The following is a 26,044-nucleotide window of genomic DNA, read 5'->3' on the forward strand; positions in this document are numbered from 1 at the left end:
TCTGGACCAGTAAGTACAGAGGACAACAAAACAGGATGGGAAGGGAGGCAGCTGACCCTGGAGAGAATTCGTCCCCCAGCTGGGAGATGCTGGGTCACTCCTCGACCCTTGCGTTTCTTAGGCTATAAATTGACCACAATCATCGAACAGAACTTCTCAGCTCAAACACATGAACAAATATAAAAGTCTTGTATAAATGATGTACATATGATTATAGTTACGAGTAAACAGTTTTCTAAGCCCAGATTAATGCAGTATACAAAGTACAAAGAGAAGATGTATAAAGAAGACCTGAAGGGCAGTATAAAAATGCTTCCTCAATGCTTTGATAGGATCTGCAAAAGGGCCAAATTTCAAGGAAAAAAGTTAAAAAGAGAATGGTAGCAATGATAAACACAAAGAATTTGCTGGGTATAAATAATTACAGAGAGAACAAAAGGAAACTATCAGACATGACATTTCTAAAAACATTATGAATAGACAGGAAGATGGCCACCAGCCAACCCAGTAAGGGAAAGCGTGGAACTCTCAGAAGAAAAGTGATAAAAATAACTGAAGGATAAGAATTGGGAATGAGATTTCTCCTCCACTCATTCAGGATCAGAAAGGCTAACTTGTACCTTGTTAAAGGAGTTGGTACATCACAACCATTTAATACATATGTGAACTAGTTATGGACAGGTGAAGCCAAGGTGGGGAGGATCTTCAGATACAAGAAAGACAAATCATGAGAAGCAGTGTATCCAATGGTCTGTAAGCAGTAAAGAACTATAAAAATATCTGGGGCAAGAATTCACATAAGCAGTTCAGATACAAGAAAGACAAATCATGAGAAGCAGTGTATCCAATGGTCTGTAAGCAGTAAAGAACTATAAAAATATCTGGGGCAAGAATTCACATAAGCAGTTTATACTTGAGAAAGAAAGCAGAAATTGGAAGGATTGGGCAATGGAAAATCAGCTGGGAGAATATAATAATATTCCAGGCAAGAGAAGTCTTTGTAAAAACTGTAAAGTGGTAGCAACAGACAGAGAAAGGAAGGCAATTAAGGTAAAAGAAAAAGGAACAAATAGTGCTGCCATAAAAGAATAAAAATCCTTAAGAACAACTCACATTAGCTCATGAGACAGGACCTTTGGCTTTTACTTGGAAGCGCAGAGCAAACTATGAGATGAGACACCCAATAGGCCCGGGACAAGGGAGGCACCATCTGCCACCCTCAGAGCCTGTGGCAGCTTCATGTCACACAGCTTTCAAATAATGCAGTTGCTACACTAATGAGTGAAACCATGTGAAATGAACTGTCAAAATATTGTCTCAGTTTCATGACTTTAAAAACTTCATATAATTTTATAAACGAACGTTTCTTAATCACTGTACTGGGGTAATAGAGAAATACTAACATAAACGTTATACTACTTTTTTATTGTAATTTTTAAAAGTAAAAACAATTTTCAATTGGTTTGATACACACACACAAACCCACCAAAAAACTGCTTTCAGTCCATTTTAAATAATCACAGCTTTAAGAAACACTCGCTGTCACTGATACACAGTTTTTAAAAGGGGGATTTAGTCAGCATAGAAGCTTTCTGGCTTCTAACCTTCCATAAAAGAATAAATTGAGACATAACACAAATGTCACTTTTTCAATACAGTGGACCAAAAAAATATTTCAATGGGTCACAAAATTCAAATTATTTCACTAATCATTATCCTGCCAAATATAAAGAGGAATTTATGACTAATCAGAGAATCTTAAAACGTCAAAATTTGATTTCTCAGTTTAGCCACTAATTTGGTACAAGTAAAAAAAGAAAAAGGATAAGTCAAACTGCATTAATTGTGTGCATTAGTCGTTCAGTTGTGTTGGACTCTTTGCAACCCCATGAACCTCTGCTCCTCTGTCCGTGGAATTCTCCAGGCAAGAATACTGGTGTGGGTTGTCACGCCCTCCCCCAGGGAATCTTCCCAAACCAGGGATCAAACCTGGGTCTCCTGCATTGCAGGCAGAGTCTTTACCATCTGAGCCACCAAGTTGTTCATCCATAAATGTGGAGAGAAACTTATTTCCATCCTGTATGCTAATTTATCTTCTATTTGCTAGAGTATCAGGCGAAATGCACTAAAGGTAAAATGGTTCATTTTTCTCAAGTTACCAAAAAGTCAGAGAATAAAGATGTGGGTCCACGAGTACTGAGTGTTTGCAAAAATATAACAGTAACACTGCACTGTACAAACAACACAAACACTTGCACTCACCAAACAGAACTAGAGAAATGCACAAAACCCAGAACGAACCTTATTTTTTTAACGGCCATTAGACTGTCAGACCCTCTATAACAGACTTTTTCTCTATCACAGTAGTTGTCCTTTTCTAATTACCCTTTTTTAAAAATAAACTTTCAAGAGTCCCTGCACAGTTCCTCTCCTTCATCAAGCACTTTTTTGACCAAGGTCACAAAGTCACAAAGTGGTGATGGGCCCAGAAGATGCAAACAGTGCAACGTGATGAGGTGCTGAGAACCCGATGAGGCTGCAGAGAACAGGCCTTTCTCAAGGCAGGGGCAGGGCAGCACGTGCAGCCCCAAAACAGCGCCACAGAGGGGTGCTCTGGGACAGCGTCCAGAATCCCGAGAGTCCAGAGAACGCCCTTGAGACAACTGACCACAGCGTCCAGGCTGGTCAGACACCTGCCATGCCAGCTCAAGGCCAGAGAAGAAGGTGACCTGGGTGGGTTTGGACAGCAGAGGGGAAGAGCAGGAAGCCACAGTCAGGGAGTAACAGAAAAGTCACGGGCCTGGTTGTTTGTTCAACTACAAATGGTAAAAACACTCCATTTTATTTGCATTAAAAACACTCTTAAATTTTGACCTAGTTCAGGAAAAGTATGTAATGTGAGTTTATTAGCATTGCTGGACCGTTTAAAAGTAAGCACGTGATAAAGAGGTGACATTTAGGAATAAGAAAAGAGTCTGTTTTCTCAGCAAGTAATAGATGGACAAGCAGAAAGAGATCAGTGAAACCAAGGAAATTTCACAGTTTACAGATGAAGAGGTAGGGTTAGGCGGCAAAAAAGACAAGCAAAGGCGAGAGAGAGAAAAAAGAGCTGAAACCGAGCGGGCGGGCCGTGAAACACAGGTCTCTGAGCAAAACCCATCAAGATAAAAGGCAAATCCTATCTCCTTTTGCAATATCTAAGTGCTAAATCATGACTTCAATGAGGTCTTGTCAAGTTTAAAACCTTTAAAACCCTAAACTTGTGCATAATAATACTTCCTAAGAAAACTAAACTTTGCGATTGTAACAAATCCTTAGCTTACACAGAAGAAATTCCGTGTTTGTCCTTGGTTATTTTTTCTTTTTTGTTTTGAGGTGGTGGTCCTAAGTTATCCATCTACGATGAGAACTAATTGTACGCAAAATATACAAAAGCATCTTCCTACATGTTCAACAGGCCTACATGCAACTTAATTAAAACTCAGTCACATCTGAGAAACTTTTCCCTCCCACATTATCTGCTCATTAAACAGTAAGAGGTAAGCAGAGTTAGGTTTCCAATAGAGTTTAAAATCACAATAAACAGAAAATTGTAAAGCTAAGAACAGTTTCAACAAATTAAAGCTGAAAGGAGAAGAGACTTTCAAATATCCATAACACATATTTACGTAACCATATTTGACATGATACCATTTTCAGTCCCATTAAACCAAGGGAGGAGGGGGGCTGAGGATCGCGAGACAGGAAGGCACAGTTGGTCACAGCCACAGGGAACCAATGCTCCAAACACCACCACACAAACACTGAATTTACACAATAAAAATGTAGTGGCTATACAAAGAGTTCTGAAATATACACAACTGCACACATCTGCTTGTGAAAGGCAGACCCATGCCTGGTCTTTGTAGAAACAACAGAAACGTTAAGGCCTGTTCAACAAACCACTAAGGACAATAACAAGCACTTTAGGTCTCAATAGGGAGCCAGGTTTGAGCGCTGAAAATAAGAGCTGGAAACAAACGGAAAAAATTATACTTAAGTGGGTTGTGGGTCTCACGATAAAGGAAAATCCCTCTCCTGCTGTGGCGCTGATCTCAGCAGAGACGGCCATCACACCTCTGCTCAGTGGTCTGTGGGAGCCCCCCACCCTCAAGCCCCCAGACACAGGGGCCCCAGGCTAGCAACACAGGTGATCCATCTCTAATCACTTCCCTTGCTCGCCCTGTGAAGAAACTTGAAGGAGGGAGCAGAAGGAGTGGAATAGCTGCAACAGTCTAAGAATCAGCAGCAACTCTTCCGCACTTTCATAATTTTCCCAAGTCCAATCTGCCCAGGCAACCAGGGAGCACAGCAGAGTAAGGGAGAGCCAAGCAGCGTGGTGAGGAGCTCGGGAGTCGGACCCACGAGTCCTGGCTGTTACACTCACTGCCTGCTGACTCTGCTTCCAACTTCCTTATAGGGAAACAGGGATCATAAAAGGGGTCACGTAAGCACCCCTTCCATGGGCTATAGTGAGGATCAAAGGAAATATGTTTGCTGCATGATTTTTTACTCAAGTTGTGTTTTTTAATTGTGAATAACATTTTATTTAGTCATATTTGTTTACAACTGAAGTTCTGGCAATTCAAAATTTATATCCTTGCCCATGAGCTTCTTATAGACACCAGAAAACGTTAAACTTTGGGTTCCACGCTGTTCTGCTGTGCTTTACTAGCTGCCTGCCATCCGGCTTCATGCGGATTTTCTTGCCCACAGTCTCACTTGGGAAAACAAAGTCCTCCAGGATGGTGTCATGCACAGCTACCAGTGTGCAGCTCCTGGGAAGTTTTTGCTCATTTTTCATATAACTTTTTCGAATTTGCTTAGGCAGAATTCTTGTCTGAGTCATAAAGATAACATGCTTCCCACTGAACTTCTTCTCCAGCTCACATACCAGCAGGACCTAGATTTTCTGGAGAGATTTCAGTTGAGGAATGGGAACAAAGATTATGATAGCTTTCTGACCACCAACAACTTCAATTTCCTTGGCGGCCATGATATTCAGCTTCTGCAGCTGGGCCCTGAGGTCCAAGTTCATCGCCAGCTCCAGGAGGGCCTAGGAGATGCCCAACTCAAACTCAGGGGACTTCTCACCACTGGGCTCCACAATCCTGCCAGACCTGGACACGGCCTGGGCCCTGCCGGTGCGGCCAACACCTCGGTCAGACTGTAACCTTCATCACCACCCAGGCCTCTTATAGCACTCAGATGCTTCGGCTGCGGCTCGTCTCTACAGTCAACACTCACCAGTGTTTTTCCTTGACTATCAGGAAGAAAGCAAACTTCCTTCCTATCTTCTTTATGCTATCACATATAATATTTAATCTTGAAGTAGACTTTAGATGTCTTTGAATAACCGGATGATTTGGAAGGTTATACCTATATCTACATTCTTAAGAAGTTTTCACAGTGCCAAACTCCAACTGCAAACACTGCAGGTTTCAACAGAACCCAGTTGTGCCAAACTGCATGTCTAACATGGTAGCCACCAGCCAACTGTAGCAACTGGGTACTTGAAATGCAGCTTAGTCAGAATTAAGTCAGAATTCTATGAGTGTAAAGTCTGCACTGAATTTCCAAGACTTACTATGAAAAAAAATATGTAAAACATTTCACTAATAAATTTGCATACCGATAACATGCTGAAGTGAGTTAAATAAGATATTACTAAAATCAATGAGACTGAAGTAATTTAAAATTACACATGTGGCCCGTATCTGTGGCGCTCATTGCTTCTCCTGACAGCATGGTCACAGAGAACAGACGGTGACCCGAGGCCGCCAAGGTCCTCCTGTGAGGACTAGGTCCACCTGGAGAGACGCCAGCTGACCTGTCCTGACTCCTGTCTGCCAAGTTAGGTCAGACTCTGCGGGTCATATTCGGAATACAAGCTGCAACTCCAGCTGACTGTTAACATACCTGTTTTCACAGCACTGTGCTTGAGAATCAAGGTTCCAAACTTGAGCCACAGTTCGCTACGTCCACGTTAGGGAAGCATCATGAATTCTGATTAGCTTGGAGGTAACCTGAATCTTCGGCAGTTGAGGGAACACATTTCTATCTGGGAGTCTTTGAGCTTCATGGTCCACCTCAACACTGCTTAGTCCTGCCACAGGTGCAAGGCCTTGTACCAAGGTCCACAGAAGCAGAGCCCAGAACCAAGGTCACTCTGAAGCTAACTTGGCCTCTTTGTTACCACTGCCAAACCCCTGATCACTAACAAGTTTTTTGACTCCAAATTAGGCAAAGATGCCCACTCCAGTAAATACCCTATAGCAATCACCCAGCCAATCACCTATTGCCAACAATTCCAGCAGGAACTTTCTTTTTCTTTCGGCTATAAAAATTGGCTACTAACTCACAAAAACTGTCGACTCTCCCTGGCCTGTCAGGAGTTGTGAGCTCAAAGTGCCCACTTTATCTCTGCTCTTTGTTCTTAGTAAACTCACTCTTTTCTGCAATTCTCTGTGTCTGGAAATTGTTTTCCAACCCACACTCAAGACTGCCTCAACAGACACTTAATCCCAACTCTCCATTCTCCTCTCATCTGTAAGAAGCTATGCTGGGGTAGGTATGAGTCCCAGTGACCACAGGACCGGGGCCCAGGCTGGACAGAACCCACCTCCCAACCTCAGAAAGTATCTCCATGCCCTCCCACCTCACCGACAGACAAACTCTGAGGTTCATAAAACAGTAATACATAAAACACATTTCCTTTCAACTATTCACCAGTAGTCTTGAAAGAGGTTAACACTGTTTACTCCTTTCTATCTGGTAGCTATAGGTTATCATAACTTAAAAACTGATACCAAATAAAAAAACAGTGAAGAAAGCAGCACAAGTAAACAAAACTGACCTCTGCATTAAGGAAACATATTTCTGTTTAAATTAAAAAGAAAGCTGATATATCTTTCAAAATGAACTGTAATGTCCTATATCATTCTATAAAAGTATACCAAGTTCCAAGACAACCTTTTCACAGAAACTCAGGTGTAATCATAGCACAAATGGAAAAACAATTTTGAAAAGAGCAAACAAAAGGTTTTGTATTATCACCCATATATCCACTTTTGCAATCACAATTCTATCTACTTTGGACGTTAAAAAAAAATACTCTGCTTAAGCTAGGCTATTCAGACATTCAGAAAGCACAGTCCTGTCAGGCTCCATTTCAGGAGTGTGCAGGAAATCAGGGAACCACAGTTACAATGTATCATTTCCTGCTGTGAGGGAATCACAGAAAAATTCACTCAACAGCTGTCACCCCTGAAATTGAATGAGTTTCTTTCTACAGCTAAATCCCTTTAAAATGGTATCAAACTTACGTCAGCCCAGGTGATTTTGCCTGCAGTTACTCCAATGAGAATAAAATCAATAAAATTCTATTATAAATTGAATGTAAATTATTTTTCCATAAGCACGAAGTTTACTCCATTTTGCGTAAGGAAAAAAAAAATTCTCTCCAAAAAACTACCAGCAGACAATATGAAGGATAATGATGTATATTTCCTTACAACTAAGAGACAAGAGGCACACAAACTCAATAAAAACCCAGGCTGACAGGGGTTTCCACATCAGGTGAGGACTACAAACAGCACAATCTCTACTCTTCCTTGTTTCAGGCTGGCCTCATCTTTTCCCATGTGGTCCATATTTTCCTGTGTATTCCAATTTCTAAGCTGCAACAGTCCAATGAGCACAAGAGCACTGAGATGCATTTCATTTTTCTATCAAAAATATCTGTACCTCACAATTGTCAAAAGTCATGGAACTGCACCCTTAAAACAAGTGCATTGCATTGTATGTAAATTATACTTCGATAAAATTGATTTAAAACAAAATACATACATACATCCCTATAAGATAGTAGCTCTACAACACTACATAGGTGTTTCCACCACATACACTTAAAGTGAGTGAAGTGAAGTCGCTCAGTTGTGTCCGACTCTTTGCGACCCCGTGCACTGTAGCCCACCAGGCTCCTCCAACCATGGGATTCTCCAGGTAAGAATACTGGAGTGGGTTGCTATTTCCTTCTCCAGGGGATCTTCCCGACCCACATTGCAGGCAGACGCTTTAACCTTTGAGCCACCAGGGAAGCCCCCCTTTATAAAGACTTAAGCACCCCCCCCAAAGATCTCTAGTTTCATGACTACGTTTTTTTATATTCCTTTACATTCTCGGCATATTCTGCAAGTACAATGATTCCTTAAGAAGAGGCTGTTTTGACTGGACTTTGACCCAGGATGGTCAAATGATTCCAATAAAGAAAAGGTTGCCTGAGAGAATGGTTATGAAAAGCTGAGGATGGTTGGGTGTGAAATAAAGCTCTAACATCCAGTGGAACTAAGACACTGAACTGACAGTCATCATCTCATTCCCCCACAACTCACAGAGGGCAGAACACTTCTGAGATGGGCTGTCGCAGGCTGAGGCACACTACAATGCCCGACCACAGTTATCCCCTAATAACAGAAAACCAGGAACACGAGACTGGGGTTTGGTGGGGTTTCGGAGGAAGAGGAGATGAAGAGGGCAGCTAATGAGGATGACGATGACAAGTCACGTCCAGAGACCCCGTCACACGCTTCCTGCACACGCCTTTGCTCTTGCACAACCATTACCAGTGGCTCATCACGTTAAGGCTTTCATTTCACAGATCAAAATAGCAAGGTTCATAACATGTTTGGTTTTATTCTGTTTTTAAATACAGTCTTCAATAATTGTATATGTCACTGGAGGAAAAACATGGGGGTCTTTCTAAAATCATGCAGACAAAAAGAAAGGACTCTCCCCAGTTAGCTACTGACTCTGAGAAAGAGTCCCAAGTCCCAAAACAAAAGGTAAAACCAGCACTGAATTTCTACAAAGTATAAAGAGTGTTTCTTTACTATTTCCAAGAGCTTCCTTGGAACTGACAAAATTCACCAATGTTTTGTCTAAACTACCAACTCATTCAATCTCAACATTTTGTAGCTTAAAAAACCTAAGTGAGAGGTAAATTTTAAAACCTAAAAGGGTCTTCTCCCAGCACTGGCTCATCCAGGAGCCTCCCTGAGGTGCAGCCGTGTTGCCGTAACAGGGAGAAAGAAAACAGGGGGACAGACAGACGCCTTGCTCTCATGGAGCATACATCACAGACAAACACCAAAATCAAATGAACACATAAAAATGACCATTTCAGCCAGCGACACTGCTGTGAGGCAAACAGAGCCGAGAGCATGACAGAGGCCCAGGAATGTGGGCTGGTGACCAGGAGGGGCCCCCGTGAGGCTGGGGATACGGCACGCCCTATGACCCAGGTCCCCGCGGGCCTCCTGTGGACTGCGTGTCTGCTGCCCACCGAGGACCACAGCAGCTCAATTACAGACGGGCTTCTTATTCCCTTTGTACTATCTTTTTAGAGCTACTTTGTACACAGTAGCTACAAACAGCTGAGAGGGCACTGTTCACCTTTGGTGAGTCTGGACTGTCTGGCTTACCTCAGTCCAATCTATCAAATTTAGTTTTGTTTTTACTGTGAATTGTGTCCGGCTGCCAGAACACAAACATGTAGACTTGCAAATTTCCACAGGTCACATGTGCCACCAGGCAGCTCACAGACCCAGGAAGGACCCCCAGCTCACCCGCTGTGCAGCCTGAACACCCCTGACCGCACTCCTCCCACAGCACGGAGGGCAGCTCCGGGCGATGGGTCCACCTACCCCGGGGGCGGGGCTGCCATGGCCCGAGCCCCAGGACCATGGGCAGGACCATCGCAGACTGAGAAATCCAAATCCATTCATCTAAAATCCATTAGCATACTCTTTAAAATACATGATAATCTAAACACATTTCAAGTATGACAGAGAAACGTGCTGTCCAATCCAATAAGCATCAGTTAGACCAACTACTTAAATTTAAATGAATTAAAATAGAAACACAGGAGCTATACTTCAAGTACGCAATAGCCTAAGCAGCTGCTGGCTACTGGGTTGAATGGCACAGGTACAGAACACTTCCATCATCACAGGAAGTTCTACTGCAAAGCTCTTTAGCTGCTAATATATCACAGTAACTACCACGTTTTCTCAGGCGTTTAAGGAAAACCGTTTTCCATAATATCGTCACCATTTTGTACTCTGTTAGGGCTTTATGCCTAACACAGTGTAAAATAATTTTCTTTGTTACTCAACTACAGGGCAATCAATATTTTAAAGAAACTCAAAGAGTAAAGAATGGGGAATTTAATAACTACAGGCAATGAAACTACTTGAAAAACATAAATAATCATAAACTGCTTTCCAGGAAGACTGACAGCATCCACAAGGCATAAACACCTAAGAAACCCTGGACTCGGGATGAACGGACACGTGAGCCTCGGGCTGGGAACAAGCTGCGTGGACACAGCGCCGTGGGGGCCGTGAGCCCAGGGTCAGGTCCGCTCCTACACTAACAGTCACCATAACTTACTGTGATTACTTTAGTCAAGATTCTCTTCTCTGACCAACAATCAGCTGTGTAAGTTCAAAAGTGAATACATATCCTTAGAACCTAACATCATATCTGGCACCAAGTAGTCCTCGTAATGTGTGTTAAATCAACGATAAACAAAACTAACTCTTCAGATGCTAAAAGATTTGTGACCCTGCATCTATACTCCCAAGTCAGCGCCAAAACATACAATCTCATTACAAAGTCTACTATTTACAAAGGTATCTTTTGGCCTTGGCTGGATGGCCAGTCGAACAAGCAAGGAAAGATTTTCCTATCTTCTTTCTATATCACTGAAAAGAAAATCAGTACTTTATATTCTTATAAAAATCACTGTTAACCGTTTTTTCAACTTTCCAACATGTTAAGCTAACAAAGTGACCTAACTATAAAACCCCAGGGTAATTCAGTATTGTACATAAATGAAGTGGTTTACTTGTAAAACTGATGAAAGGGAATGATATTAAAAGCTGTCTTCAATTCAAGAGAAAACCCTCACTGTAATAGGCAGATCAATGGCTTCCAAAGATGTTCACCCATGAACACTTAGGTTATGTAGCAAAAAGGTCACTAAAGATGTAATTAAGATGAAGGACCTTGAGGTGGGGTGATTCTCCTTGGTATCCATGTGGGCAATCCAACCATATGAGCCTGTAAAGCAGAAAACTTTCTCAGAGAGGAGGCAGATATGCAGCCAAGTCAGTCACCCTTGCAAACGAGAAGGACTGGTACACCACTGCTGGCTGAGGGAAGGGAATACATGGAGGACCACAGAGCGGCCACGGGGGCGAGGGCAGCAGAGGCAGGAACGCGGCCCTGGCAGCAGCCTGCAAGGGAGGGGGGACCTCAGGCCCACCTCCTCGAGGAACTAAACCCGGCCAACAATGCAGGTAAGCATAGCAGCAGATTCTGCCCCAGAGCCTCCAACAGGAGCCACAGCCCTGCTGACATCTCGAATTTAGCCCGGGGAGGCCCAAGTCACGTTTCTGACCTGTATGAAAAAAGTAAGTGCTGTTTTGATCCATTCAATTTCTGATAATTTGTTAGGGCTACAATAAAATTTCCTAATCCAGACCCACTGTAAGTTTTAAAATTCATTATTCTGAATTCTGTCTTCATCAAGTGACTGAATCCCTTGTTAGGAGCGTGGCCACTCTCTCGCCTCTCCTGCCCCAGGAAGGAGACTCGGTCTGCCGACCCAGGTCCCGCTCCCCGCCCTGCCCGCTGCCGGGCGACACCTCCCCTCATGGTCAGCCCAGCGCCCCTTCTCCACCAGGGCCGCACCTGGTCACAAACGCTGCTCAGAGTCTGCAGTTTTTCTTCACAGGTTTAGTCAACAAAAAAACCTAAATATCCAGTAAAATGGGAATGGTGACGTAAAGATAGATATATATATCCTCAACTAAATATTACAAATCACTTAAAATTAGAGCCATGAAAAGTAATCTTCTCCTTTATCATATAGGTATGATATATTAAGTGAAAAAGAATGTTTTTAAAGTTTAACCATTTAAATTATTATTACATAAAAATATGCACAGAGATCACAACAATTACAACAAAAACCTAGCAGCAGTTATATTAGTGAGGCAGAATTCATTTCTATTTTTCCAAATTTTATTGGGTTGGCCAAAAATTTCCTTCAGTTTTTTTAAGTAAAAATAAAACACATTTTTCATTTTCACCAAGAACTTGATTGAAAAACACGTTCACCATTTTGTTATACTACCCCTGCCACAGGCACTTACACATTACATTCATAAACCTCTTGAATGAAATTAAACACACTTCAGTTCAGTTCAGTCGCTCAGTCATGTCTGACTCTTTGCAACCCCATGAATCGCACACTTAAATGAAATCAAAATGTAAATTTCTTGAGAACATAAATTGTGTCTTATTTTTTTATTCCAAGCACAATATAGGCACTCAGTTCCTGATATATGCCACTAATGAAAAGCTTGCATTTCCATAAGAGATTGAAGCAAAATGCTTTCCTGTGGTTAATTTAACTTTTAACTATAGAAGTAAGTTCAGTTAAGAAAATCTAGGCACAGTGCCTCTACATTCTCAGAATTATGTATATTGTCAAGCAATATCCTAAAATACTAGGTTGGCAAAATGTTAGAATAATTCTCTTTCAACGTCTAAATCCTGTAAAATGACTTGAGAATTTCCCTATAGCTACTTTCATTTTTACAGGTATTGGTGTCATCCACCATATTAGTTTTATTGACAAATTTAATTAAAATGCTACTCATCATTCCTCTTTGATCATTAAAGGCACTAAACAAAATTAGACCTAATAATGATTTCAATTTCAACCTCCTAATGTTCTTCCCCTCTAGGTTATATTTAAACTATACAGTTTATACAAATGAATGATGATTATTTTTTCTAACAAGATTATCATTATGATCTTTCAAACTAAACAGTACTCTTTCCTATTTTGATCTAAGCAAAAAGAAGGTAAGAGAAAAACATTATATTTAAACAGCCAAAAGAGACAATTCAGTATGCCTGAAAGACTTTCACAAGGTTACTTTGTATAATAGAAAGTGTCAAACTATGCACATCAGCTACCACCCTACATACAGATGACTCTGACATGGTAATGAAACAAGAAACCATTTGATTTAAAAATAATAAAAACAGCAACATCGGTTGGTGCATATCACATGTAGCATCCCAGCCCTGGTTGCCTAGCAACCAGCCAAGAGTGAATTCCACAGAGAATGAAACCCCTAAATGAGTGTACAGTGTGTGCATGTTTCAAGGACTCAAAGTGTCAGTAGTTAATCTAAATTCTTATTGACAATGACCACACTGGGGTAGAAGGAGAAGAATCCATCATTATTGCACAGGACTGAGCACTGACTAGAAGTAAGATCCAACCCTTTAGGTCTGTGTCTTCTGAACTAGTGGTTTCACAGGAGAAAGAACTGTAATAATATGATCTATAAATTATATAAATCATAAAAACTTCATGCAGGAAAAAGGCAACAAAATAGGACTTGCTTGGTGGTGCAGTGGGTAAGAATCCATCTACCAATGCAGGGGACACGGGTTCATTCACTGGTCCGGGAACATCCTACATTCCCATGCAGCACAACTACTGAGCCCGCACTCTCAAGCCTGAGAGCTGCAACTTCCGAAGCCCACGCACCCCAGAGCCTGTGCACGGCAACAGGAGAAGCCACGGCCATGAGAAGCCCTCATACCTCAACAAAGAGCAGGCCCTACTCACCTCAACTAAGACAAAGCCCACACAAAGCAACAAAGAACTAGCGCAGTTATAAATAAATGAAAAATTATTTTTAAAAGTATCACTGATATAATATATATTCATTCATTCAACAAAACACATAAGGAAGACCTATTATGAAAGGCACTTTGCAGCTCTCATACTTTACTGGAGACATCAGATGAAGCAGCAAGCGATGTAAAGTAGACATCAGATGAAGCAGCAAGCGATGACGACAGCCCAAGTCCTGTGACACAGGAGCCACTGGTTATTACAGGAACGCACGTAAAAACACGAACGGATGCTGGGCAGGAGCAGGGTGAGAACCAGGTAGTCTGGAAGAGCTCATCAGAGAAGGCAAACGAAGACAAGTGGTCTTTAGTCGGGTCACAGAAGTAGAGGAAGGGGGAAGAGCAGTCCCTGCAGGGGGCAAGCACAAGCCTGGCACTGGGAGGAGCCCCAGGGGCCCCGCTGGCAGAAGAAGTCAGGGTGTGGGCACTGAGACAAAGTCCAGAGTCAGGCCAGCTCCTTCCAGAAGGACCTCGGAGGCCAGGTTGAGGTGTTCTCAGGTCATCCCGTGGGAAACTGGGGAGACAGAATCCCTGCAGTCATTATATGAAATGCTATAAAGAGGGCAAAGCCAGCACCAGAGGGAGACACTGGGGTTGGGCTGGGGGTAGGAAGAGGACACCTCCAGGCCACAGAGCTCTCAGGAAGCTTAACAACTGTGCAGTATTCAGGCTGCTCCAAGGCCCTCAAGAAATGTTAGCCTGGACCCCACCCTCCCCACTGCAGAGAAGGCAGGAGAGGAGGAAAAGATGGACCGAGGAGTCAGGGGGAAGGATGAGCAATACTGAAAGATACTGAAAATAAACTCCAGGCCAATTTCTGACCAAGCAGTGGCACTCTAGGTTTCAGAAGAATAAAAAGAAACCATAAAGGAAAACACTAAAGGTGCTTAGCTACATAAGACTTGAAAATTTAGGCATGCGAGATAATGCAACATAATAAAAAAAAAAACTTTCAGAAAAAAATGTTTGCAACAAAAACAATGAAGAGTTACTATCCTTTATATCTACAGTGTGTGCTCACTTGCTCAGTCCTGTCTGACTCTTTGTGACCCTATGTACTGTAGTCCACCAGGCTTCTCTGTTCATGGGGATTCTCCAGGCAAGGATACTGGAGTAGGTTGCCATTTCCTCCTCCAGAGGATCCTCCCAACCCAGGGATCAAACCCATCCATGTCTCCTGTGTTTCCTGCATTACAGAGGGATTCTTTACCCGCTGAGCCACCAGCAAAGCTGGTATTTATATCTAAAGTACATAAGATCATATAAAACCAAGAAATGCTATAAATAAATGGGCAAAGATACAGAGAATTAAAACTACCTTAAAATAAAATGGATAATTAAAATGTTTTAAAATCACCCTTAATATAGTCAATGCAAGGTACATAATACCAATAGTATCTCTATGGTAAACCTATTAAATTAGCAACTGTTCTCACTCTCTCATCTGTTCAGGGTACAGCAACATGAAGGATCTTGTACATGAGAGCATAAGTAGAATAAGATTTTTGAAAAAAATAAATATACTTAAATCTTTAAAATGATTCATATGCTTTGACAAATTCCACTTTTGAAAACCTATGCTAAGGATATGATCAAAAATACAGATAAAGGTTTACATACAGCATTTTTTGTCCTAGTGAAAAGAATGAAAAGTGGTCTAAATACTCTGCGATGAACGATAAATACACTATAGGATAACCACACAAGAAAATAAAATTAAGATTTTGGAGACATTTTAATAACAGAAAAAAAAGAAAAAAATAGCTAATTATATAAAAGTATAGTGATTACATGCTTTTCTTCCTCCTTTTCTGTACTTTCTAAGTTTGCTTTTTAAATAATGAGGATAATTTTTTTTCAATTCAGAAAACAAATAAAACTTATCTCAACTACTCGCAGTAAAATATATGCAGGTTCCACAAGTCTGCCTTAGTCTCACAGTTAAGAAATTGGCTCATTCCCTTTGAAATCTTTCTCAAGTCAGTCACCGGTACTCATTTTAACTTAACAACCAGTTCTACACACTGTTATTCAATAAAATAACTTTCTATAGTACCCTGAAGTCAAGAGTAACAAGCACATGGCACTAAGAACTTAAATCACAGAATTAAAGGGGGAAAGAAAGGAAAGGAAAACAGAAAACCTTTGTAAAGTTTCTAGCCCTGAAGGGTGCTTCACCCACAGGGGTGCTTCACCCACTGTGCTGGGGCTGCACTTACAAGCACCACAGGGTGGCCTTGGTGGTGTTACCTGAGGTGGTTGAGCAGAGGCTGGAGTCTCTCGTCGGACTGCACGGCAGGCAAGGACCTGGCTGTTAACTGAAAGCAGAGAAATGGGTGAATAACCACACCAAAGGCCTCAGACGGAACTCATCTCAATAATAAATGCAAAGTGGGGGCGAGAGAAGGCAAAAGTAGGGTGTTCCTAAAATTTAAGGACACTGTTCTAATTTTTAAATCAAAGAATTCTAAAGAAAGCTGAACCATCCTTTCACTAAAGCTAACCATGTGACCAGAGTTTTACAGAGTCAATCTTACATATGTGCCTGAGTCTGGAAGTAAACAAAAAGGGGGCAAAACTAAGAGTAAGAGGGGAGTATCCACCTGAGCTCATGAAGAAGCCTCTGGTCACAAAAATATTATCTTTCAAAATAAAAATGGAAAAACTTCTAAATTGGTTTCTAAATTGCTATAAGCAACCAATCACATAGCACTAAATTCTAGGATGATAAAGAAATCAGGGAGAGAGACTTTCATTTATCGCTCAGTCACTGTGAAACTGGTTACATGAAAAAGTGTATGCACACACATACATACATACACACACACACACACACACATTCATTCCTTCATTTTGACAACCATGTTACTGTAAGAAACCAAGAATATCTCATAAACACACTAAGGCAATTCACACATCTCACACTCTAGCAAAGTAATGCTCAAAATTCTCCAAGCCAGGCTTCAACAACACGTGAAGCATGAACTTCCAGATGTTCAAGCTGGATTTTAAAAAAGCAGAGGAACCAGAGATCAAATTGCCAACATCCGCTGGATCATCGAAAAAGCAAGAGAAATCCAGAAAAACATCTATATCTGCTTTATAGACTATGTCAAAGTCTTTGACTGTGTGGATCACAGCAAACTGTGGGAAATACTTCAAGAGATGGGAATACCAGACCACCTGACCTGCCTCTTGAGAAATCTGTATGCAGGTCAGGAAGCAATAGTTAGAACTGGACATGGAACAACAGACTGGTTCCAAATTGGGAAAGGAGTACATCAAGGCTGTATATTGTCACCCTGCTTATTTAACTTATATGCAGAGTACATCATGAGAAATGCTGGGCTGGATGAAGCGCAAGCCGGAATCAAGATTGCCGGGAGAAATATCAATAACCTCAGATATGCAGATGACACCACCCTTCTGGCAGAAAATGAAGACGAACTAAAGAGCTTCTTGATGAAAGTGAAAGAGGAGAGTGAAAACGCTGGCTTAAAACTCAAAATTCAGAAAAAGATCATGGCATCCAGTCCCATCACTTCATGGCAAATAGATGAGGAAATAATGGAAACAGTGACAGACTTTATTTTGGGGGGCTCCAAAATCACTGTAGATGGTGACTGCAGCCATTAAAAGAGTTAGACACGACTGAGTGACTGAACTGAAATGATATGAAGGCAATTCAAAGTATTCAACACTGAAATATGACCCCCAATTGATCTATAAACAAAATGTAAGAGTCAAAGCCTTATTACTAAATATTGTGTGTCAGGTTGAACGTGGATCATGGAAATGTGAGCCTCTGATATATTTTAGTGCAATAATATTAACATTATATGTCCCTGTGCCTATATTTCTCTTTTTTTTTTTTTAGAAAGTCCTCTTATTCTATAAGAATCTGAACTAAAGAAATTTAAAACATTCATTCAAAGTAATAAGATACTTAAGTCACTTAAATAAACCACCTAAAGTAAAGGATTTCTTTTGGATTCAACTGTATCAAATATATAGCTCTTGTATTCTACTAATAAATCACTGACAGTTCACTAAAGAAAACCTTCTTAAGACAAAAAAAGAAACTGAAGGATATCCTCTGGTTTTATACAGGGTATCAGTTCAGTTCAGTTGCTCAGTCGTGTCTGACTCTTTGCAAGCCCATGGACTGCAGCATGCCAGGCTTCTGTGTCCATCACCAACTCCCAGAGTTTACTCAAATTCATGTCCGTTGATTCGGTGATGCCATCCAACCATCTCATCCTCTGTCCTCCCCTTCTCCTCCCGCCTTCAATCCTTCCCAGCATTAGGATCTTTCCAAATGAGTCAGCTCTTTGCATCAGGTGGCCATAGTACTGGAGTTTCAGCACATATATAGGGTAACCTGTTTCTTTAATGATTTTGTTAATTAAAAGTAACTCATGAATTAATTTATCAAACCTAATTTTCAACACTTTATAAATAAAACTATTGCTTTAAAAACATCTAATAAATACCATATTGTGAAAAAATGTTGACCAAAATGCAAAATATGAAGTCATTTTTTATATATTGTATCTAATAATGAAAAAATCCTAATTTTGTGAGTCAAAACATATGAATAGTTAATAAAGTGGGACAGTCTGCTGCAATTTCAGTGCAACCAAAAGACTCTCAGTATCCCCAAGAAATGTTAAGTCTACTTAGTTCAGGACAATAAAATTTTATTAAGGTTTTATAAACAAAACACTTTACTACACCCTTTATCTGCTAATATCAAATCTCTTTACAAAATGTCATTTTCATTGTTCAAGAGGTTTCATGGTTCATAACTAAAGCTATGCTCTAAAATGGTTAAAATAATTTATTTAGATATTTCAAAATCAATTTTCTGAAAACAGATGAAGCAGACAGTCTAGGCTTTTTCAGTTGCTCCTGTCAATCCATGTAGCATGATTCCTAATCAAGCCATGTTTCCTACATGAAAGCAAGGAGACAGAAACACCAGCAAAATATTTATAATTATCTCTTCAATCCCTGTAGGAAATATTTCTAAATCAGACTCCCATCTCCACCTGAGCCTCAGTTTCCTTTGTCCTGGACTATGGAGACAGCATCTCCACTCACCATGTTTCTGCCTCAATTCTTTCCTTCTACACCAAGGCTAGAATGAAATTTTCAAAATGAAAGTTACCCACTCCCTGAGTTAAAATCACTTAAAATTCCCTCAGGCTAACATCATCACACCTACTCTCTCATCAGATAGCTTCCTAGAAACCTGCGCTTGTGCTGAACTGCCAAGACAAAGCGGACAACTGCTCAGCGTCTCCAGCAGACACGCAGGCAGAGTTGGGCCCCAGCTCCAGTTTCCGAAACGCAGCCTCAACGATCCGGTCCTCTGCCCACCTCTTCCCAACCCCCAAAAGCTATCCCCAAGTTTGAATCACTTACAACAGTAATTCCTAAAACAAGGATCAATGTTCTGGGTAAAATCATCTCAAGGAAGATTTTTGAGTTTTCCAAAGGTTCTGCTTTCAACTTGTAAAACAATTAGCATTTTCAAGAAGAGCACACATCTCAGATCAGGGTTTTGTCAATGAAACTGAAACCCCAGTGAACGGGAATAATGTCAGAGGTGAGAATAAAATTTCTGCCTTCAAGAATAAACCTAGTCTTGTTTTCAAAATGATAAAATGAGCTACCAAAGATTATTCATTTATTTTAGTATTAAAAATACATCTTACAAGATTGGTTCAAGCAGCATAGAAGGATGTGAGCTCATCTTCTCCTGCAAGAACACGAAAATCTCAACTAGCTGTTCAACAACCATCAACAGGAGGACACTGGAACCCACCAAAAAAAGATACGCCACTTCCAAGGACAAAGGAGAAGCCACAACAAGACAGTAGGAGGGGTGCAATCACAATAAAATCAAATCTCATACCTGCCAGGTGGGCAACCCACAAACTGGAGATCTATAATACCAAAGACACTCTTGCATTGCTGTGAAAGCTTTAGGCCCCAATGAGATTTGATTACAGGACTTCCACAGGACTGGGGGAAACAGAGACTGCACAAATAAACCCTATATGCACCAGGACTTAGGGTAAAGGAGCAGTGACCCTATAGGAGACTGAGCCAGACCCTCCTGTCAGTGCCTGAGGGTCTCCTGCGGAGGATGGGTCATCAGTGGCCTGCCACAGGGATGGGGCACCAGCAGCAGCAGTCCTGGGACCATACGTTGGGCTAAGTCCTCTTGGAGGTCGCCATTAGCCCCACCACAGCGCTTCCTGGCTGGCACTGGTGGTAAAAACCCACCTGCCAATGCAGGAGAGGTAAGAGACACAGGTTCAATCCCTGGGTTGGGAAGATTCCCTGGAAGAGGGCATGGCAATCCACTCCAATATTCTTGCCTGGAGGATCACATGGACAGAGGAGCCTGACAGGCTGCAGTCCATACAGTCACAGAGTCAGATGCGACTGAAGCAACTTAAAGTGAAAATGAAGTCACTCAGGTGTGTCTGACTCTTTGTGACCTCATAGACTGTAGCCTACCATAGACTGTAGCTTACCACTGACTGTAGCCTACAGGCTTCTCCATCCATGGGATTTTCCAGGCAAGGGTACCAGAATGGGTTGACATTTCCTTCTCCAAGGGATCTTCCCAACTCAGGGATCGAACCCAGGTCTCCCGCATTGCAGGCAGATGCTTTACCCTCTGAGCCACCAGGGAAGCCCCTTAACACCCACCAGGGGGCAACTTAACACCCACACAAAGCCTACAGACTCCAGGACTGAGTCACCTGAGGCCAAACAACTAACAGGGAAGGAGCACAGCCCTACCCATCAGCAGACACCTGGACTCTTTACTGAGCACGGCCCTGCCCACCAGGGCAAGTCCCAGTTCTCCCCACAGCCAGTCCTTCCTTCCCATCAGGAAGCCTGCACTAGCCTCTTACACTCATCCACCAGAGGGCAGGCAGAAGCAAGAACTATAATCCCATAGCCTCCAAAACCACAATCACAGAAAGCTAACCAAAATAAAAAGAAACTGGACTATGTCCCAGATGAAGGGACAAGATAAATTCCCAGAAAAAGAAGTAAATGAACTGGAGATAGGCAACCTTCCAGAAAAAGAATTCAGAATAATGACAGTGAAGATGATCCAGGATCTCAGAAAAAGAATGAAGGCAAGGATTGAGAAGATCCAAGAAATGTTTACCAAAGACCTAGAAAAACTAAAAGACAAACAAACAGAAATGAACAACACACTAGAAGGAAACAATAGCAGAATAACTGAGGCAAAAGAACAGATAAGTGACCTAGAAGACAGAAAGGTGGAAATCACTGCTGCAAAATATAATACGGAAAAAAGTATGAAATAAATGAAGGCAGCCTGAGAGACCTCTGGGACAACAGTAAGCACACCAATATTCACATTACAGGGGTCCTAGAAGGAGAAGAAAGAAAGAAAGGACCTGAGAAAACATTTGAAGACCATAGCTGAAAGCTTCCCTAACATAGGAAAAGGAAACAGTCAAGCAAGCCCAGGAAGCACAGAGAGTTCCAGGCAGGATAAACCCAAGGAGGAACACATCAAGACACATAGTAATCAAGCTGACAAAAATACTAAAATATTAATATTAAAATATTAAAAGCAATATGGGAAAAAGACAAATAACATACAAGAGAAATCCCATAAGATTATCAGCTGACTTCTCAACAGAAACTCTACAAGCCCAAAAGGAATGGCACGATATATTTCACATGATGAAAGGGAAAAACGTGTACGTCTACGTGGCAGAACACTCCACCCAGCAAAACTCTCGATCAGATTTAATGGAGAAATCAAAAGTCTTACAGACAAGCAACAATTAGGAGAATTCAGTACCACTAAACCAGCTTTATAGCAAACACTAAAGGAACTACTCTAAACAGAAAACACAAGAGAAGGAAAAGACCTACAAAAAGTAAAGCCAGAACAATTAAGAAAATGGCAATAGCATCGTGCATATCGATAATTACCTTTAAATGTAAATAGATTAAATGCACCAGCCAAAAGACATAGACTGGCTGGGTCGATACAAAAACCAGACCTATATATATGATGTCTAAAAGAGACCCACCTCAGACTGAGGGATACTTATAGACTGAAAGTATGGGGATAGGAGAACGTATTCCATGCAAACGCAATTCATAAGAAAGCTAGATTAACAATACTCATATAAGACAAAATAGACTTTAAAACAAAGACTATTAGATGAAGGACACTACATAATGATCGAGGGTTCAATCCAAGAAGAAGATAGTAGAGTTATAAACATATATGTACCAACACAGGAGCACCTCAATATATACGGCAAATACTAACAAAAAGAGCACACATCTCTGCATGTTAATGACATGAGGTAATAACGCTATTCCAAAACTCTTTAGAGTGAAAGCCATCTGCTGACCTTTTGATGACAGAATGCAAACTTCATTTTAGGGACTGCTGTTTCCACTGTTTCTTCTGACAGTCCTCTCCAAACCCAAATAGCTACTACTACATCCGCTGGGCTACAAGGGGTCAGAAACTTGCAACTATGTAATCCCATTAATTGATGAAAATAAAAGAGTATCTAGGTTCATCTATGTCATATTTTAGATTCCACATATAACTATATTCTATATCCTATGATAAACCATAATGGAAAAGATATTTTTTAAAAAAGCATGTATATATGTATATAAGTGAATCATTTTGCTATACAGCAGAATTTAATACAACACTGCAAATCAACTACACTTTAATTAAAAATTGATAACCATAAAAAGTTTTATCTAAATACTTTTCATGCTAAAGCTTTTCAAATTCCTGCTTTGAGCAAAACTAAATCTAAATCAAAAACTAATAAATCACAACTATCAGCCTTCCAAGAAAGCGATATACAATCATAACAAGATTTTCAGCATTAAGGACTTTCCTCTACAACCTGAAATGAGTATTTGTCTAGTTTATTAAATAGTTTTCAGTTTCTATGTATGTCTTAGCACTTTGTTTTGATAGAAAATACAATGGTGTCCTTGACACACGAATCACCAACAATGAAAGACAAAGCTGATCTATCAGAGTCCACATCTGCAAGGCCTAAATGCAGGGTCTGTGTCAGGGCTGTTCCATGGGAATCATAAAAAATTTGGCATAACATGTATCTTATTCTTACTATTACTGAGAGGTCAGAGGTGAGCTCTTAAGATGTCTTCTCATTAAAGATACATCTAGAACACTGAATTAATGCAAGGTTTATGCTGTTTTTTTGGCAAGTATTATATACTACTGACTCTTACATAAATCTCATTACAAAGATGATTATCATTTAGTAAATCTTCCATTTCGCCATATATTTGGGTACGAGAAATAATGCATTTTGCCAACTAATAATTCTCCTTTCAATGACATTAAATACCACACAGATTCAAAGGCACACAAGGTAAAAGCAAGTTGGGAAGAACCTGGTCCACCTCATCATCTCCTCCTGAGGAAGCAATCCCTCCAGCGGGAGCACAGAAGCTGCGCATGGCGCCCAGGTGAGGCCAGGACAGAAAGTTGGGGTCTGGTGAAGAAAACAGCCCATGTTGCTTATGGAACAGTGCTAGAATTAGGGTGCTGGGGTAAACACTTTTTGAGATATTAATTAATGCTAACTATTACAAGTTGCAGTTTCTGGTGGATAAGTCATTGAGAAAAGGAGTCCAAATATTTGTCTTGAAACACATCTATCCCAAAGGGACATAACATTTTGAAAACACTGACACAAATAGCAATTAGATTAATCCACTTAAGAATGGAAAAGTCATAAAAAAAAAAAAAAAAAAAAAGGAAAAGTCTGGCTATAGAACCTGCTGGGTTCTCAGATCTCTTCAAGAGTAAGGCAGAGAAAACAATGTCAAGATGTCTCGCTGAAATTAGGTCAGCATGGAAAAGGTAACCTTTGGAATGATGATCCTGGAGGTAAGAACATGAGCATCTGTTACACCATTTTGCATACATTTGTGTGTGAAGCAGTTCAGGGAGGGAGGGCAGGCTGAGGGACTTTCTCCAAGGGAGAGGAATGTCTTAGAGGAGGGCCATCTGGAAGCCGAGGTCCAGAACACGGCAGCAGTAACAGAGAAAATGAGGAGGGTCCTCCACATAAGTTCACAGCCAGGGCAGGAGAGTCACGATGGACTGTTCTGTAAACCGCAATACATAGGCCCCAGGAGAGGAGAACACGCAGAGGCATGCTGAATTTGAGGTGCCTTTGAATATCCAAGAGGCAAGTGAACACATACCCGTGAGAAGCTGTGGAGCTGAGGACGTCGATTTAGGTGCAAGCAGGGGGCACAGCTTGGACGGGCAGGGTTCCCCAGGGAGTGTGCATAAGGCAGGGATGTCACTGACAGTGCTGCTTAGCACTCAGGATTCATACCCGTTCACACGTAACAGAGAGACCCAAGTTAGATAGGTTTTTTTTTTTACTTTTTATTTTTAATAGACTTTTTTTTAGAGCAGTTTTAGGTCCAAAGCAAAATTGAGAGGAAGTACAAAACTTCCCATACACTCTCTGCCCCCATGCACACAACCCCCCCCACCACAAAAGTGGTATATTAGTAAAGTAATTAGCCTCCAACTAATAAAAATGAAGAAAAAAAAGTGGTGTGTTTATTACAACTGATGAACCAACATGACACATCACCTTCACCCAAGAGTTTACTGAGGGTCACAGAGGCTCACTCCTGCGGCTGTACATTCGATGGTTTGGACAAACACTGATGACACCCACCCACCACTGCAGTGTCACACAAAACAGCCTCGCTGCCCTGAACTCTGTACTCCTCGCACGCATCCTCTCCTCCCTCCTCATCCCGGGCAACCACTGACCTTTTCCCTCTCCAGAGTTCTGCCTTCGCTAGAATGTCACATAGTTGGAATCGTGTATGAGACGCAGCCTTTTCAGACTGGCTCCATGTTTTTCACAGCTTGAGAGCTCATGTACTAGCTTACTTTACTTTTCCATTCCCCACCTGAAAGACATCTTGGTTGCTTCCAAGCTTTGGTAATTATGAATAAAGATGCAGGTTTTTGTGTGGATGTCAGGCTTCTAATAGGTGGTTTTTGTTTTTGCTTTGTTTTTTAATGAAAAACAAACAGGGGACACTTTCCAAAATGTCTCTTTGTCCTTCCCACTTTACACAGGAGCTGGGGTGTCTCCTCCTGCACTCCCTAACTCCCTGGGAGCATCAGGTCAGTATCAAGTACGCCAACCCTTCTCTACAATAAACTGAGGACACAGACTACACTCATGCATATATATTCTGAGACACACACAATTCATGGTCAAGAAAACAATCTTTGAAACCAAAGGGCAACGATTTATGTAAACCAAGACCTCAGAGTAACTGAGCTCCAGCTCCAGAGAGAACAGGATGTTCCACAGACCCCACTCTTTCATTACTGGGATGGAGGCAGTCGTCAGGTAAAGTTAACTTTTACAAGCAGCTGCTCGTTTAACTTCACTGACTTTAACGATGGAAAAATATGCATCTTTCTGAACTGTATTTTCTTATAATAGCAACAGATCCCAACTACAAATCCCAAACAGTGAGAATTCACATTCTTTTACTCCTGCAACCCAATCTGCTCCTTGGTTTCATGTTCAGACACCCGTAGCGCTGGTTTTCCTCAAGCTTGGACACATCACCTCACTCATCTGCACAGCAGAGCTGGTCTCATCTGTGCAATGCTTCAGCACAGAGACCACCCCCCCCCTCCGCTGCCCACAAACATGATTTTCAATACATGGCCCCTAAACACCAGCCAACAACCTTGTCAAACAAAATGCACAGATTCCACTCAAGCTCTAAGTATGCCCAAGCAGTTTAGTTTCTAAAGAATATTAAACAGTGCAGAGTTAACAAGATATTTCCAGCTCAGGAGTCTGAATGATATGAAGAACTGAGAAAGCACACCTGGGACCAATACAAGCAGATATCCCAGGGCTGATTTCTGGTCATGAAGCCTACGGTGTGAAAAGAAGCTTGTTATTCAAAGGTTAAGCTAAGCACATTACTGAGGCTCTACATCATTTAAAAATGTAAAACAATTGCTTGAGCAAGGAAAAAAGGAATGAAAAAGAGATATGTGGTGCTAAATGTACCCGGATCGCTGAACTTTCTCCCTTAGAGTAAAACAACCATAAAAATCATTTTACTTCTAGAATAC

At 41.2% G+C, this 26,044-nt stretch overlaps 1 protein-coding gene and 1 pseudogene across 2 annotated transcripts in view; both read right to left on the bottom strand.

Annotated features, from left to right (window-relative positions):
• The window catches only part of PRIM2 (DNA primase subunit 2), a 304,475-nt gene that overhangs the window by 112,056 nt on the left and 166,375 nt on the right, over window positions 1-26,044 (bottom strand). For both annotated transcript variants that reach the window (XM_065912385.1, XM_065912384.1), the window contains exon 8: window positions 16,075-16,142. In XM_065912385.1, the coding sequence (XP_065768457.1) occupies window positions 16,075-16,142 (68 nt within the window). The remainder of the gene's footprint in view (window positions 1-16,074; window positions 16,143-26,044) is intronic.
• Window positions 4,603-9,795, bottom strand: LOC136151414 (small ribosomal subunit protein eS7-like; annotated as a pseudogene).

Source organism: Muntiacus reevesi, chromosome 20, assembly GCF_963930625.1.
Source record: "Muntiacus reevesi chromosome 20, mMunRee1.1, whole genome shotgun sequence".
NCBI lineage: Eukaryota > Metazoa > Chordata > Mammalia > Artiodactyla > Cervidae > Muntiacus > Muntiacus reevesi.